The sequence below is a fragment of the Colletotrichum jinshuiense genome, chromosome 6 (assembly GCF_051148585.1).
Source record: "Colletotrichum jinshuiense chromosome 6, complete sequence".
In the NCBI taxonomy this organism is placed as follows: domain Eukaryota; kingdom Fungi; phylum Ascomycota; class Sordariomycetes; order Glomerellales; family Glomerellaceae; genus Colletotrichum; species Colletotrichum jinshuiense.
Window position 1 is genome coordinate 4,283,508 of NC_139313.1, and position 16,611 is coordinate 4,300,118.

Below are 16,611 nucleotides of genomic sequence, written 5' to 3' on the forward strand. Positions count from 1 at the left end.
ACAGAAGGCAACCGACGAAGTACGACGAATCCACGCCCGCCGCCAGGTGGCCGATGCCCTGGCCGCCCGCAACGGCCCGGATACCCAACCTACGTTGGATCTACCGATACAGTCGCTGGTACGAGTGTAGCGAGAGAAGCAGGGCTGGCAGGGCCCGTTCCGATTAATCGCCACTAATGGTGAAGACTGCACTGTTGATCTACCCCATGGCCCGAGGACTTTCCGATCCACTGTCGTTAAACCATACTACGAGGATCCAGACGAGGCTGTAGTAGTGGCCCAGCCTACAGCAACGCCAGCGCCAGCCCAGCTGGAAGAGCGGACCGCTGACGAGATCGTCGTTAACCCGGGCCCGGCGCCCGATTCGGCGCCCGATCCAGCGCCCAGCCCGGCGACAGTCAGACGTCGCCCAGGCCGCCCGCGGAAGCGCCCACTACTGACGGTCTACTTCTTCAATCAATTCACCTACGAGACAGATGTATAGCAGACCTTCCTATCCAACAAGGAACAGGCAGACCTACTGCTGGCGATCCAACTACGCCAACAGGGTGTAATTACAACACCAGGCCCGCCGTTCCAACAGTCCAACAAGAAGGAGGTTAACACACTTATTGATCGAGGCGTATTTAAATTCATACTGTTTGACGAGGCCCTACACAGCGGGATACAGATATTCAAGTCGCGTATCGTCAACGAGATTAAAGGCAAGACCACCAATACGCCGTACGAGAAGTCCAGGCTCGTTATACAGGGATATACAGACGACAGAAAGGAGGCCATCCTCACCCAATCGCCCACTATCCAGCAGGCCAGCCAACAGTTAATCCTAGCACTTGCTCCATCCCTACTTTCTAACAAGCCTAAAGCAACGTTGTAGCTGCAAGACATCATCCAGGCCTATATACAGTCACAAACAGAGCTTAACCGCACGATCCTCACCTATCTGCCAGCGCAGATCCGCAATCAGTATCCACCTAGGACCATCATAGAAGTTGTAAAACCACTATACGGCATCGCAGAGGCTGGCACCCACTAGTAGGCAACGTACCACGGCCACCACAGAGAGAATCTCCAGATGGTTACATCGTCGTACGACCCCTGCCTATTAATTTCTTCACCTACGAATCCAGACTTCGGTTGCGTTAGCATACAGACCGACGATACCCTCAGCCTGTCAGACAAGGCCTTCTCACAGCGAGAGGACGAGCAGCTGCAGAAGGCTGCCTTTACTGCTAAACCGAAGCAGACGTTAACTGCTGACAAACTACTTGTATTTAACGGTAGGATCGTCAGCCTGGATACAGCCAGCGATACAGCCAGCAATACCATCACACTACGGCAGAAAGATCAAGGCAAGAGGCTCCAGCTTATTGCAGCTGACGAGCCTACTGCGAAGCAGCAGTACGTTAAGCAACAGGCCCGCAGCGCCTACATCGCGTCAATCTGCCAACCCGAGGCCTGCTTCAATCTATCGGTTGCTGCACAACACTAGGATCCATCACTAGAGGATATCAAGAACCTCAATCGCCGTATCCAGTGGCAGATGGAATCGCTAGACCGCAGCCTTACTTTTATACCACTCAACCTATCGACAGCCAAGCTCTACGTGTTTATTGACGGATCCTTCGCCAACAACAGCGATCTATCCTCACAACTAGGGTTCGTGATAATACTGGCCAACGAGGTGCCGGCTGCTGCCAGCAGCGCCAGCAGCGCCAGCAGCACCAATAGCGACGAATTCACTATTGCTGGCAATATCATCCATTTCAGCTCCACCAAGAGCAAGAGGGTCACACGCAGCGTGTTGGCCTCTGAGGTGTACGGTATGGTTGCTGGTGTAGATATAGCCTACGCCCTATCCACCACCCTTAATCTCATCACTGCCTATCTACAGCTGCCAACGATCCCACTGATCGTCTATACGGATTCGTATTCGCTGTATGAATGCCTAGTTAAGCTAGGCACCACCAAGGAGAAGAGGTTGATGATTAATATAATAGCCCTACAACAGTCGTATAAACAACGTAAACTTCACGAAGTACGCTGGATCCACAGTGACGATAATCTAGCGGATGCCTTCACTAAGTCAGCACCCAACCGGGCCCTCAAGCACTTCGTCAGCACCAGCAGGGCCACTATACGGATGGAAGGATGGGTAACGCGGGCCTGACGGTTGTAGTGGAAATCCGGGCAATATAGATATATCTTCGATTCTACAGCAATCAACAGTCTACTGTTAACCGCCTATTCGTTCGATTCGGCAGCAGTTGACAGCAGGCTGTCAACCGCCCATTATCCCCTTCATGTATAGTAGTACAGCGTATTCTGGTGGCACTAGCACAAAGTAGAAGACTGCCAGTGTTGGATTACGTAACCAGAATACAGGCAGGCGGTCAGCAGCAGCTGCCGGCCGCCGGCCGCAGCAGCAGCCGCAGCAGCAGAGCCCGGAGATTACGTCTCCAGGCTGCCCACAGCTATATCTACACTTCCGCTGCTGCTGCTGCCAACCTTCTACTTTCCCTTCTACATACCGATTTACAGCTTCCGAATATACCATATTGATATTCGGCAAGCTCCAGCCCATACGGGCAGTCCTGTTGTATACAACAGATACCCTGTGATTCCAACAGTAGGAGAACTTATGGTGGTAAACCAGACCTCGATCGCGGGCGAAGGCAGCAACTTGGCAGGACATCATAACAAGAACAGCTGCACCACCAAACATGGTGTTAATATTGATGACAAGAAGAAAGGCAACGGCGAGATTGAGTCCCCAGCGCTCAACCAAGAGAGAGTAAGCGGGAAAGCCACTATAAATACCTCATGTTAGCGTGGACAAATTATGCGCTTGCGAAAACTGATCTTTATAACTTACGTAGAGTCTCCTGCCGCGGATTCCATGTCTGTGATGCAGAATGCCAGGAGAATGCAGATGATGAATCCCATGGTAGCCATGAGGCTGTATGTTATCACGATGTTTCGTGGAGCAACAACACGGGCGTTGTGTGTCTCTTCGGCAACAGCCGCCGGCGCATTCCAGCCAGTGATAACCCAGGCAGCAGAGAAAAATGTCATAGGAACGGCAACAGGCCTGTTCCAGTCGCTGAAATTTGAGTATTCTCCAAAGACCTTTGCCCCGCTGACGAACGGTATGCCCCGTTGAGAGTGGGCCACGGGTAAGCCGATAAAGAAGCAAATGGTGGAAACGAAAACAATTCCAGCTGTATGGTAGAATTATTAGATAATGAATCGAAAAGATCAACCATCCTAGAATGAACTTGCCTGATATTATGTAGATCTGACTGGCCTTATCCATTCGGATTGACGCCATGAGAAGCCAAAGGACGCAGACGGCCATTGAAATACATACCATGATGCCTTCAGAGGGCACCCATCCGTTGTACAATGTGATGACACTAACAATAGAAGAAGTGACAGCCCAAGCAAAACTGGCGATGCTTGTTAAGGCGTTCAACACGTTTGCCATGCCCGCGATGTAAGAGACGAGTCTTGAAACGGAGGGTGGAACTAAGGCAGCAGTCCACCAGTAATTTGATCCATTTACGGGCATGGATGAGCAAAATTCGGCCGTTGTCAATGCCCAAGGAAAGAATATGACCGCAGGTATGATCCATCCCCTTGGATTTTGGGTTAATGTCAATACCAAAGGGCTCATCTAGCTCCAGTAAAGAAGGTGCTTTGAGAAGTGGGGGAGGGAGTTTACCATGTTAGTCCCCAGTACCCTCCGTAATTAATTTGGCTACTGCACATGACGAAGACGCCACAAAGGGGACTGAACAGGAAAAATCAGTAAGCTGCAGGAGACAAAGTTGGAAGCACGAGGGATCAGTCAGAAACATACGATGCCATTGCGAGTGTCAGCGACATGCTACCCAACGAGCGGAAGACTCTGCTGTAAGCGGCGTCATAGCCAAAGTCAGAAACCAGAGCATCTTCAAGGATGTCTGAATTGGCCGAAGGCGGCGCGGTGGATTTGTTTGGGTCTAAGGACCTTTCGGCATGAGAAGACATGATGCAGATGTGGTTGCAATTTCCCCTTTCTGAGAAACCAAGAGTTAAATGGTAGGAAGTCGGGAACAACGCCACCAAGTTAATGTGAGAAGAGGGCTCTTTTAGAAGATTTTGAGCTGGTTTGTTCAGCCTGCTTTTCGGTCATGGCTGGGTATGTGTGATGGTGATTGGTTTCAGAGCAGTGCTGGCCGTATGGCAACTTATTCACGCCCACAAAGAGTGGTAATCTCAAAAAGGCTAGACCAACGGAAGACACTCTCTTTCATGCCTTATCATCAACTAATTCACTCGGTAAACCTGCTGTTAATCAAGTTTGAACCCCAGCAGTTTGTTATCAGTCCGTAAGGCGCTGGCTGCTATCTAAAATCACATGCAGGGATTGCCTGCCAGGTCGACCTAAATTTACCGGCGGGGATTTACTTACCCCTCTTGCAAGCCCCGCTAGCTCGCTTCCCTTCAGGTAATAGATAAGATACATACGTTCAGTCCATCTATGAGGCAAAGACTTGCAACCAGAACGCTACCAATCTCCTTCCAAGCCAACGACGGAACCCCCCAATTATCTCATTTTATCAATCTAGCTCATAACAGCCACCCACTACTGCACAGCTTTACCGAAGTCTCAAATCGCCACTCGACACCAATCGCGTTACGTGCTTATAGCATCGTAGCTAAAAGCTTGATGACAATGGGTCTGCCTCCTTCTTACATGGCAACCCTGCCAGTAGATAATCCTACGCAAGCATTCTGGCAGAGTGAGCCAGATCCCGTTATTAGTGGCTATCAATCGTAAGGAAGAGCGCCCTACCAATACCCAACGTTTTGCATGATAGCCGTTCATACAAGCGGAAACAATTTGCCATTGTTTTCTCGCCATCAACAGAGCTTTGACCGTTGTGATCTCACCACTTCTGACCAGCATTTATCTCTTAGCTCCGACTTTCCCGAAGAAGCAGACGTTGCCATCATCGGCGCCGGTCTTTCCGGTGCCTTTATTGCCCATCGCCTGCTCACATCCGACTCCCCCAACAAGCCGAAGTCTGTCGTGCTCCTCGAGGCCCGAACAGCGGCCAGTGGCGCCAGTGGGAGGAATGGTAAGATCTTGTCCGATGCCTTCACTGTCTCATGCCTGTTAACCGGAGTCATGTTTCTGTTTATGAAGGTGGACATATTAAGCCTGACTGCTACCGTGGTTTTACGGCATATTCCAAACTGCATGGAGTGCAAGCCGCCGTCGCACAATGCTCCTTTGAGGCTGTGAACCATCGGGAAACTGTGGCTTTTTTACAAGAGCACAACCTGTCGGAGGAGGTTGATCTTGTGCAGTATCGATCTGCTGATGTCTATATGACTGAAAGTGCCTGGAAAGTCGGCCTCCAATCTTACAATGCCTTCAAAGCAGCTGGCGGCGACGTCTCTAGCATTACTGTCTTGGAAAAGGCCGAGGCCAGGGATGCACTCCGCATTATAGACTGCTATGGGGCCATCACCTTCCCGGCGTCGAGCCTTTGGCCGTACAAGTTGGCAACTGCCATGTTACGCAAATCCCTCCCTCTAGGCCTCCTCTTACACACCAATACCCCAGTTACTGGGGTCTTTGCCGCTGAAAGCTCAGGCAGTTGGAAAGTTGCCACGAGCCGTGGCGACGTCATGGTCAAGAAGGTTATTCACGCCACGAATGGATACGCTTCTCACCTGCTACCAGAGCTTGACGGGCGCATCATCCCCTTGAAGGGCCATGTCGCTGCCATCTCGCCACCGCCGGCATACTATGACAAGCCGCTGAACACGTCCTTTGCGTTTGTTTCAGACGATGACTACGATTACCTCATTCAGCGTCCTGGGCCACAGAAGTATCTCGTTTGGGGTGGTGGTGAAGTCGCCCATCCGCATGGGCTCGATGGCGGCTTTGGCGATTGTGACGATTCCGTCGTCACCCCTGAAGTATTGCGTTATATCAAAGAGTCTCCATCGCGGACATTCCAAGGCTGGGAAGAATCTAGTGCTCAGACGAACATGCACGAGACAGATGCTACCCCGTTTGCCTGGAGTGGTATTATGGGTCTCAGCAAAGACCTGCTCCCCTTTATTGGGGAAGTACCCGGGAAGCCTGGACAGTATTTGATCGCTGGTTATCATGGTCACGGTGAGCTTTTTTCCCTTTTTTTTATGTTCTGCTGTGCATCTCTCATTCTCTTTATCTCGATCTTTCTTTCTCTTTCTTTTTCTTTTTCAATTGCTTCTTGCTATTAACCAGCAGTTTGTTGACTTCGCATTGTCAATAGGAATGGCACGCGTATTTCTAAGCACAAAGGCTTTTTGTGAGCTTTTCCTGGACGAAGAAATTGATGCCCGCGTACCGGTTCCTTACTTTAACCTCGAGGACCGACTGAAGGAACCGATTGACCTTTCTCTAGTAGCAGATCTTATATAGAATTGAGAGCCTGGTAGTGAAGGAGTTGAACTCGGCAGATTTACGTACGTGCATAGTCACATGTTTGTCTGAAAACCCATTTACCCTGTAATTGTCAGATTCAATGAGCGGCTTTGCGTTGGGGCCAAGGTAATATCAGGTAAACCGAAGCGACGTCCAGCCGTGAAGACCAAGCTAGCTTGCCAATTTGTATGTGTTTAACCCTATTTTCTCGTGACACTAGTCAACACCGGTTCTTTCAGAGTTGGAGTCGTTAGTGTGGGATTGACGGGCGAGGCGGGCGTGTAGACCGGCAAAAGGTCGCCATGATAGCTCGGCAGCAAGCGAACATAACCGCTCGTTCGGTCCAGCAACGGACCGGCTTGCAACGCCAAGCCGCAGCCTTTTGGTTCCTATCAGCTGCGAAGTGGCAACCATTCTATATGCATGAAGTGCATGAGGTAAAGCCACACTGGCCTCGCGTTTCTCGTCCAAATAATGCTTAGCAAAGAGGCAAGTGCGCGTATTTTCCGTCCATCGCCGCCAAGCATATCATTGTGTCATGGCTTCGACGTCCCACGCTGCACTCTTCATATCGCGAGGCTGGGGTTACGGTCTGAAATTGTCCGTTTTCCGTAAAAACCTAACAGCTCCAGTCCCGCGAGGCCTGGGATATCTGCTTGATACTGATCCCTAGATGGGTTTTGAAGTTTAACGGTAGACCGCTGTTTACCTACCTTTATAAAAGGCTTAGTTACTCAGTATTTGGTTTTAATTGCCCAAACGACGGAGCCGTGGAAAGGCAGAGCCACTTGAGGCAACAGCAATAATCTAAAGGTTTGATATATAATAAACAAGGGTCACAACACGGCTGGACAATTGGCGTAACATGCGTAACGTAGCCCATGTGGCCAACCCCCAATATGACAAGTTTCAATTAAAAGCATTCCCCGGCCCATAAGTCGGCCTTGCGCCAACACCTCTCGTCGGGTGCCGGCCGGAAGCGACACTCATAACCGGCCATGTCTGCCAGGATGCGCAGCTGCTCGTCGTCATCTCGGTGAGCTTGCGTGCTTGCGAGTAAGTTGCTAAAAAAAAGTCGGTCCAGCGCACTCGCCTGTTGCCACACTGGACCCAAGGGTCTTTGGAGAGGATGAGCTCCTGGAGGACCCGGGCGCGCGAATTGTGTGGTGGAAAAGGAGATCCCGAAGGCCGGCAATCTCGCCGTCACGTTTCCCAGTGGGGTTGGGGGCAGTTTCACGGCATTGACGGGCGGCAGCAGCGGAGAAGACATGATGTCCGTCGGCCGCAAGGTCGCCGAAGATGACGGTGCTATGCATAGCGGTCGAGTACCGGTAGATGCGGCCCATCATGCTCACTCTAGGGGGTGCTCTGCTGATCAGTCCACGCGAAATTTCGCTCAATGCAAGGCAAAGACTCGCATGTCCGGGTCCTTGGGCGGGTACTTTAGGGCCCAGCCCACGTAGCCATCAAGATAAGCCTCCCCGATGACGATGCAGTGTTCGAGGTCGACGTCGCCCTGCTCGGGCACCTTCCAGAACTCCTCCTGGGCGTTCTGGTACGTCATAGAAACGACTCCCCGCCCCGGCCGCCTCAACGCCCCCAGGAGGGCGCCGTTGATCTCTTGCTCGCGCTCGACGTGCCCCATGCGGCGAAGAACGACGGCTGTTTCGCTGCCCGCCAGGTACGCGACAGTGTCGCCCGGTCTGGCCTGCGCCGGCACGACGCCGCATCTCCCGCCTCGAGTCGAGGCGAGCAATCGGCCGGCAAGTGTGGACCGGCCCTTTGTCCGGGCAAAATGGGCCCCAAAGAGCCCGACGATGCCTCTGGCGTCCGAGCCCACAAACTCGCGCTGCTTCGTCGCTTCGGAGGAGACCCAGCTGGTGAAGAAATTGACGATACCAAGGTCCCTTTGCTCTGAATCGCCAACCTTCACCGACTCCGGCTCATTAACGAGCCGTGGTCCCACGCAATGGTCCTCCAAAAACCGAATCCAGGCACCGGCGATGATCCTGCAGAGGGATTCATGCTCAGCCTCTTTTCCCTTGAGAGGTACATGTCGGTACGTGCCGAACTTGTCACCCGACGCGTAACCGTTGCGGTACATCTTCACGAGATCCGCCCTCGCCTGTTCGTATGCTGCAGTGACATAGAGAGGCCTTTCCTCGGAAGACAGGCTGGGTATGGGATAACTCAGGTTCTCGATAGTGTCAACGACAAAGCCGATATGGCCTAGCACAAGAGGCAGATCGCCGTCAGTAAAGGCGTGGTATACTCCGACCAGGCGCATGTGGTCTAGGTAGTTGTCCTTGTACATGGGTGTCGCGCCAGAAGCGGCGCGGCTCCAGTCTGGCGCCCACGACGGGAGGCCACTCATCCGCTTGTCGGGGCGGACATTGTCGGTGTGGAACACCATGCTCCCGACGCCGAGTGCGTCGAACATGTACTGGGCAACTTTACCAAACGTGCAGGAAGCGGGCACGGAGTAATCCACGTAAAAGTACCGATTGACAGTCCCGAGATCACTAATAATGCCGAGGTTGGCATAGACAAAGTCGCGGGGGTCTGTGGCTCCCAGGCCCCTACGGGCCTGGATGGCTCGATGGAGGGGCAGCCGCTGATTGTTGGCCCGGCTCGAGTTCATGTCTGCCAGGATGCGCAGCTTCTCGTCCCCGCCATCTTGGACAGCTCGCGTGCCTGGGAGGAAGGTGCTGCAAAAGTCGGTCCAGCGCACTCGCCTGTGGCCACACTGAACCCAGGGGTCCTTGGAGAGGACGAGCTCCTGGAGGACCCAGACGCGCGTGAACCATGTCCTCGCAAGGAGATCCCGAAGGCCGGCAATCTCGCCGTCACGATTCCCAGTGGAGTTGGGGGCGGTTTCACGGCATTGACGGGCGGCAGCAGCGGAGAAGACGTGGTGTCCGTCGGCCGTGAGGTCGCCGAGGTGGATGACGGTGCTATGAGCGGTCGAGTAGATGCGGCCCATCATGCTCACCTGGGAGTTCCGCTCCGGGATGTTCTGCTGATCAATGCAGAGGGCGTCAGCCCATATGCGGCGGACGCGGGTGGCGTCACGCAGGTCCCGGAGGGCGTCGTTCAGGGACTGGGTGATGGGAAACACGCTGTCATCGAGGAAAAGCTGACATGGCTTTTCGGGTCTGTCCCATACGTAAGACAGGGCTGTGTAGGGGTCGATCAAGTCGTAATCACAGTCCGAGAGAGTGGTGTGGAGTGGAGTAGGGATCCCTTGAGTTCAGAGTCGTGAGAGGCGGCGGGTTGCAAAAGCAAGAGCCTAAACGAGTCCGGGTAGATGAGCGGCTCGTATCTGTGCTGATACGCGGACATGGTCGGAGACCCGGGACGTCTCTCTCTCTCTCTCTCGGTGTCGGTCCGAGGCGGTTTACTGCAACCCTCCGGACCCGACGGAGTTGACTACTGGAGCTGCTGCTATTTTGGCAAACACGAAAAATGCACCCTCAAAGTTTGCTGATGCTAGACCGCGCAAGGCTCGTTCCGCCCGTAGACTGTATTTTCCTTTTCACTTTTTTTCCTTCTTCCTCAGTGCAAAACGAGACAGGTGTCCTGGCTGCCTGATCTGACGCTCCACTCGTCCAATGTTTTGGGGCTCAGAAAGGGATGACAAGAAACTCCACGTGACTCGGACGACGGCCGATTGTTTCTGACCGAGTCAACTCGAGTTTCATGCAATACTTTTTTTCCCGTCAGCACTGCATGGGGGTGTTGATTTCCTGGTCCCCTCTCTCGGCCCCGAACAAGAAGCCGAATGAGTCGGACAGAGTCTTGACTCGGTTTCTGTGAAATGAGTCGAAGACATTTGCGTCTTTTTCTATCAAACACGAGCATCCTCGGTGTGTGTGCGAGAGAGAAAAACGGCAGCCACGATCAGTGGCGACCGAAACAGGATGAAACCTTAGTCAGCAGAATATCCGCGGATTGCCGCATCGGTGTAGGGATAATCCGACATGGTACAAGTTTATCCGAAACGATCCTACTGGACCCCGGGACGGAAGCCGGTGCCCAATGGTGTGGGGTAGCAGATGGGGCTTGCATGTGCCTGATCTTCGTCTGTTCTGTCACCTGTGTCGAATCTCAATAGAAGTTTGGTCCCATAGATCCAGGACGGGTCCAGACCCAGCCAATCCCCCTCGGGGAAAGTGCCGCCCGTCAAGTGCGCATTGGTGGCATTCTCCTCGTCCCCTCGTTCTCCGTTCTCCCTCCCCACCCCACTCGTCCGAATGCTGCAAGCTGCAGGATCTACAAAATACTGCCTACTACAAACTAGTGGTACGGAGACTACTACGACACGGTCCCATACTACAGAGCAAGTAGTAGGTATAATATGGCCATTATTATGGAGAGCATCTCAGCGAAATGTTGCAGGCTGGATTCACACAAAGGCAACGAAAGGACAGCCAGTGCCAGTGCAGAGTAAAGTGCACGCACAAGCCAGGCTGCATTTAGCAGCGGCCCCCATAAAAATATTAAAAAAGAGGGAAAAGGAAAGCAAGCAAAGCACGCCCCCATCCTACCATCTCCACCAATACGTATTGGGACGCCCTCCCACGCCTCCATCACGCGTATAGGATTCGTTGCATCTGCAAGCCGCCCATTTCGATCGTCCTTTGGATGTTTCCAACTTACCGCAACATCCCACTTTAAATGCTCGTTCGCACGAATACAGGGAAGGAGAATGACAATGACACAACCAAACAACTAAATGGCCGCCGTGATGACGCTCAATGACCTCCCCCTTTTCTGATGCCAGCTTGAGCTGGTGGTCCCCGAGCCACTTTTCGGGATATTATTGGGGTACCTTACCCTTCCCCCGTCTGACTTGGGTGCTTGGCTTCCGGTGTTTCTCCTTTTTTTTCGCATCCATCTCCATCACATCACTCTTCTGCAATTGCTGGTGGCTACTGGCGCCACTGTGCCACTCAACGACGTCGTCCTGGACATGGATAAGGGACGTATTACGTACGCGGCCTTGATTCCGGGTGCCTACATGGTACCTCGCATCTTAGCCGTGCCCTTCAAAACGGGGTCACCAGGGGGGGCGTTGGTGGTGGTTGCCGAAGGGCAGGCATGGCACGTTCTGTTTTCTCGGCGTCCGACATTACTGTATTTCGACTCAGCACTACTGTCGGACCGGGATGATGGAGGGAGTGGGCGAATCCTCTTTTTATTTTACGTTGCATCTTTTTTTATTTTTGGTGCGCTGCCGAAGAAACATGATGCACTGCCGGAAACCGAAGCAGCAGCAGCGGCAGCAGCTTAAGATGGGAGATTGATGGGACGGACAGTGTTTGGTGTGTGCAAGCGCAGCGCAGCGCAGCGTGCGACTGCGGCTGCTTGGTGGCATCGGCTGCTCCTAGCTTCCTGCAACGAGATGAGCTAGCCCGTCGCATTGGAGCGAGCAATAGGATTCGGCGACCTTTTGTGCCAATCTCCAGCGGAATGATCCTTCACCCCTGCCGCCCCTCGTCTCCCGCTTGGGAGATTGTGTGGGGCCCATCGGGGCGCAGCGTGCGATACCAAGGAAGAACGTCCGTGGCCAAGAGGCTGCATCTCCCTCCGGTTTGTCGTTGAAAGGGAACCGTCGTCCGCTTTCCGCCTGTCAAGCGCGCCATGTTCCCTGCGGGGGCCATGCTCTTGGTGCTCCAGCTGCCCGGCTCACCAAATGAGCACCGCAACGACGCTACTATTCGTACGTGGACAGTAGTACGACGCGCTACCGCACAAACTCAGACCTGGCTGGACCGAACCCGAACCCGCGTGCGGAAGACACTTGTCAAGACTGGCCAGAAAGGCAGGCAATAGCCTACATAGTAGGCAAAGTACACGGGACTCCCCAGACAATGTTGGCCATCAGCCCAGCCCATGCGGGCCTGGACCCCTTAACCGCTCGCTCCAACAAGGGAACGGTGAGAAGAAAGGAAGAGGGAAAAAATAAAAATAAAAAGAGGCAGACGGATAGACGCAAGAGGCCAGACCAGGCAGGTCCCCTGATCCCAAGCCCATTTCCAGAAACATTCCTCCACCCGTCGGTGTCGCACTTCCCAAGTCAGTTGTCCCCTCTGTTCCCTTTTCTGTGATGGGCAGTCCCAGCCTCTGGCGCTGCCATCGCCGCCTCTAGACCCGTGCACTTCAATTGAGTTTCAAGGGTCCTGGGTCTTCGTCCCACTCGTTCCCCATTCTTTTCGTCGCTTCGGACGCGTGTCTTGACTCTGCCAACTTTGAGAAATAGCGAAGGAAAGGAAGGCAAAAAAAAAAAAGGGCCCTAGAGGGAAAAAGCGAAAGTCTGGAGAATGGGGCCCCCCCCCCCCGTCCCCTCCCCTCCCCTCCTCCGAATGACGGTTCTCCCGCGTACCATCCAATACGCGCAAAGCATGATTCGAAAATCCCCAAAATTCCTCGTTTCAGCCTTTCAGGGTCCTGTCAACCTAGACGTCCCTCGGTCAATGGGATAAGCTCCCCAGAGCTCCGTCCCGGTCTGTTGTCCGCCCCTTACCCCCCTGTCCCACCTACGGTCCTCTCTCTCTCCTCTCTCTCTCTCTCTTTCTCCCTCTCCCTCTGCCCAAAAGAGGCGAGGCAAAGGCAACAAGCTGCGCCCCGGGACTAGCGAAAGCACCAACGGTCAAATTACTGCATCTGACCAGGGCAAACAAGATTGGCCTCTGGAGACTGGGCTGGAGGGGGGGCGTGTGTGTGTGCGCGCACATGTGCGTGTGTATGCCTGTCCTTTCCTGTTAGCTTCCCACGCTTCTTCTTCTCTTGCCTGTCGTCGTATGGGCTTGGCGGAGTAGGAGATGAGAAGATTTCCCCGTCGCTCTCTGGCCACAAGCCCACGCACACTGTTTCGACCTGCCTTCCTGAGAACTATCCGTCGTGTCTCGTCCCTCTCCTCTCCTTGCCTGGGTGTGGGTGGAAAGAAGTCGATCCACATTCAACCCGTCGTTACTCGTACCGGTCGTCGTCTCCCGTCTGTTGCCCTTTATGATTGCCCATCCTCCCCCCCCGTCCCGCCCTGATGGTCGGCTGTTCTCATCTGATAATGGCCCGACCCCTTTGCTGTTGCTGTTGCCATCCTCTCCTTTGCCATCCCGAAGGTGTCCGACAGGGTTCTGAAGCTTTACCGTCCCCGCGGATCCTGCAAACCTGCCAAGGTCGTCGATAATAGAAAATACCGCAGCTCCTTCCCTCCTGTGCTCGACATCTTCGTCGTCCTGGCTCCATCGAACTCGACATCTTCGTCTTGGACTCTTCTCGCTTGACTCCTGCCACGCGATAGACCCGCCCCGTTCATTCGACTTTGTCGTCGCCGAGTGTCGTCGCGCCCACACGGTCGCTCCTGCCTTTTCAGGTTCCAACGCACTCACCCACATAACCGTCTCTCTCTCTTCATCTCCCCGTCCCTCACTTTCTCTGTCGCATTTCGTCCCCGGTTCGATTTCTTCTCGAACCTCGTCGTCTCGTCGTCACCTCGTTGATAGACTCCCCCCGACGACATTTGACACCCAGAAACCGCCGAGCGTCAAACACAAGCGCATCAGCAGCTGGACATCATGGATCGCGACTCCAGAATAATAACCCCTCGGGAGGTTGAGGGCATGATTGCCGAAGGTCGCACCATCGTCATCCTCGACGACCTCGTTCTTCGCCTCGATGGGTGGCTCCAGAAGCACCCCGGTGGCAAATTGGCAATCCTGCACATGGTTGGAAGAGATGCCACCGACGAGATCAAAGTGTAAGGATTTCTCGACTCACGTTCAATTAGCCTCCGTTCCCCCTGTTTCGACCCATCCCGGAATAATAAAAATTCGGGATGGCCAAGAGAATGCGAGACCGAAGGCGAAATCAGAAGTCTGGTTAAGCTTATTTTCCCACGACTCCAAAGGAGGGGAAGGGGGCCATTAATACTGCAAATTCCGTGGACATTCGGACTCCGTCGTTGCGTTAAGTGGAATTAGTGTGCTGACACATATCCCTTTTTTTTTTAGGTACCATTCGATCGCCACACTCAACACCATGAAGGCTTTTCGGATCGGCCGGAAACCTGCGGGTCCTTGGGTCAACATGACACCACCAATTAGGGGCGGCGTCTACACCAAGCAAGATGCGACACCTGCATTTGCAGACGCGACAGACGCCATCGACTGTCCGTCGTCCGGCCCGTCGTCCGATCTCGATGAGGACTCTACCGACGATGCTGTCAGCGAGATCTCCCACAGGAGCTCGCGCACATCCCTGACTTCCGAATGCAGCAGCGCGGAGGACGCCCCTGGTTTCGAGACCAAGCCCGAGCCCAAGACTGAGACTGGCATTCGTCGCCGCATCGCTGCCCCGGCAGACTCGGCCAACGATGTCTTCTCCAACGACCCATCCGTGTCGGGCCGGAGCCGCATGAACGCCGCCCAGTACACCGACTGGGCCATGCAGCAGGGCATCAACAAGGATCTCGATGAGTACCCGTCTCTGGACCCCGCCGTCCAGCTCGACATCCAGATGAAGTACCGCTTGCTGCATGAGCGCATCAAGGAAGCCGGTCTCTACGACTGTCCCTACCTGGACTATGGCAAGGAAATGTGCCGCTACAGCACGCTGTTTTTGGGCTTCATCGTCGCTTTGCGATGCGAGTGGTTCATGACTTCGGCCTGCTTCTTGGGTCTCTTCTGGCATCAGATCATGTTCTCGGCCCACGATGCCGGACATGGAGCCATCACTCACAACTTCTCATTTGATACCCTGATCGGCCTCTTCGTTGCCGACTTCTGCTGTGGTCTCTCCATGGGATGGTGGAAGAGCAGTCACAACGTCCACCATCTCATCACCAACCAGCCTGTAAGTCTCATCAATTCTACCCTCGCTGTCCTCGACCTCTGACTAACACGACATCAGGAACATGACCCGGATATTCAGAATGTCCCTCTGTTCGCCACCTGCCCCTCCTTCTTCAAGTCCATCAGCTCCACCTACTACGACGGCTTCGTCTTCATTTGGGACGCCGCTGCCGACTTCCTCGTCCAGTACCAAGCTTACACCTACTACCCCATCATGGGTGTCGCCCGCTTCAACCTCTACCTGCTCTCCTGGCTGCACGTGCTTTCCAAGAGGTCCTCCTCCCTGGGCAGCAGCAAGGCCTGGTGGATTCGCCCGACCGAGATCGCCTTCATGGCCTGCTTCTGGTACATGTTCGGCTACCGCCTTGTGCTCTGCACTCTCCCGAACTGGACCATCCGCGTCGCCTTCGTCCTCGTCTCGCACATCATCACCATGCCCCTGCACGTCCAAATCACCCTGTCCCACTGGGGCATGTCCACCTCGGACCTTGGCGAGTCCGAGTCGTTCCCCCAACGCCAGCTGCGCACCACCATGGACGTCGACTGCCCCGCTTGGCTCGACTTCATCCACGGCGGTCTCCAGTTCCAGGCCGTGCACCACCTCTTCCCCCGTTTGCCGAGACATAACCTCCGCAAGGCGCAGGTCTTTGTCAGGGAGTTCTGCCGCGATACAGGCATCCCCTACTCCATTTTGGGATTCGTCGACGGCAACAAGAAGGTCATTGGAAGACTCGAGGCTGTTAGCGATCAGCTCAGGACGTTGCTCAACTGCCAAAAGTACATGGCGGAGACGGGCGAGAGCGCGCTGCACTAGAATAATGGCATGCATATGATTGGGGCGTTACAAGACTTTTCACACTAGATAAAAGTTAATATTTCTTACTTCTTCACATACCGACTTACTTGCTGTGACATGAATAATAATCATCGCAAAACGTAAAATGAATTCATTCGAAAATGTGCTTGTGCTGTTCATTGGGGGGCTGCTTTTGAGAAATGCGTCGTTACAAATGAAATCTCGACCAACAAGAATACCGGTATATACAACAAGCTTGGCGATCAACCATTTCTTGATCTCGTCGCACTCCCATGTCGAGTTTCTGAACCGGAAAGTACACTTCCAAAACCGACAGTTTGTTTCCGCCCTCCGCTGGCGCGCCAGATCAGGGACGTCGTCAACACAGAGTTGGGCACTGCCACCATGGGGTCGTCAAGGAGGCATCCCGGCAGCGAACTGCCACGGACCTCGATACAGCGTGGCATGGTGGGTACTGCAGCGGCAAACAC

At 53.9% G+C, this 16,611-nt stretch overlaps 4 protein-coding genes across 4 annotated transcripts; 2 read left to right on the forward strand and 2 right to left on the reverse strand.

The window, feature by feature from the left end:
* Window positions 1-2,871: 2,871 nt before the first annotated feature.
* Window positions 2,872-3,487, reverse strand: EsH8_VI_001089 (uncharacterized protein; the record flags this gene model as incomplete). Its single annotated transcript, XM_083272342.1, has 2 exons — window positions 2,872-3,221; window positions 3,304-3,487. The coding sequence occupies 2 exons, from the start codon at window positions 3,485-3,487 to the stop codon at window positions 2,872-2,874; spliced, it is 534 nt and encodes a 177-aa protein (XP_083127516.1).
* Window positions 3,488-4,720: 1,233 nt separating this feature from the next.
* On the forward strand, window positions 4,721-6,466 carry EsH8_VI_001090 (FAD dependent oxidoreductase; the record flags this gene model as incomplete). The annotated part of the gene is made up of 4 exons (XM_083272343.1): window positions 4,721-4,821; window positions 4,966-5,126; window positions 5,195-6,178; window positions 6,318-6,466. 4 exons carry the CDS (start codon window positions 4,721-4,723, stop codon window positions 6,464-6,466), a joined length of 1,395 nt encoding a protein of 464 aa, XP_083127517.1.
* Window positions 6,467-7,865: 1,399 nt separating this feature from the next.
* On the reverse strand, window positions 7,866-9,811 carry EsH8_VI_001091 (HET domain-containing protein; the record flags this gene model as incomplete). Its single annotated transcript, XM_083272344.1, has 2 exons — window positions 7,866-9,624; window positions 9,765-9,811. The coding sequence occupies 2 exons, from the start codon at window positions 9,809-9,811 to the stop codon at window positions 7,866-7,868; spliced, it is 1,806 nt and encodes a 601-aa protein (XP_083127518.1).
* Window positions 9,812-14,049: 4,238 nt separating this feature from the next.
* On the forward strand, window positions 14,050-16,138 carry EsH8_VI_001092 (fatty acid desaturase; the record flags this gene model as incomplete). Its single annotated transcript, XM_083272345.1, has 3 exons — window positions 14,050-14,231; window positions 14,485-15,325; window positions 15,383-16,138. The coding sequence occupies 3 exons, from the start codon at window positions 14,050-14,052 to the stop codon at window positions 16,136-16,138; spliced, it is 1,779 nt and encodes a 592-aa protein (XP_083127519.1).
* Between the last annotated feature and the right edge of the window lie 473 nt (window positions 16,139-16,611).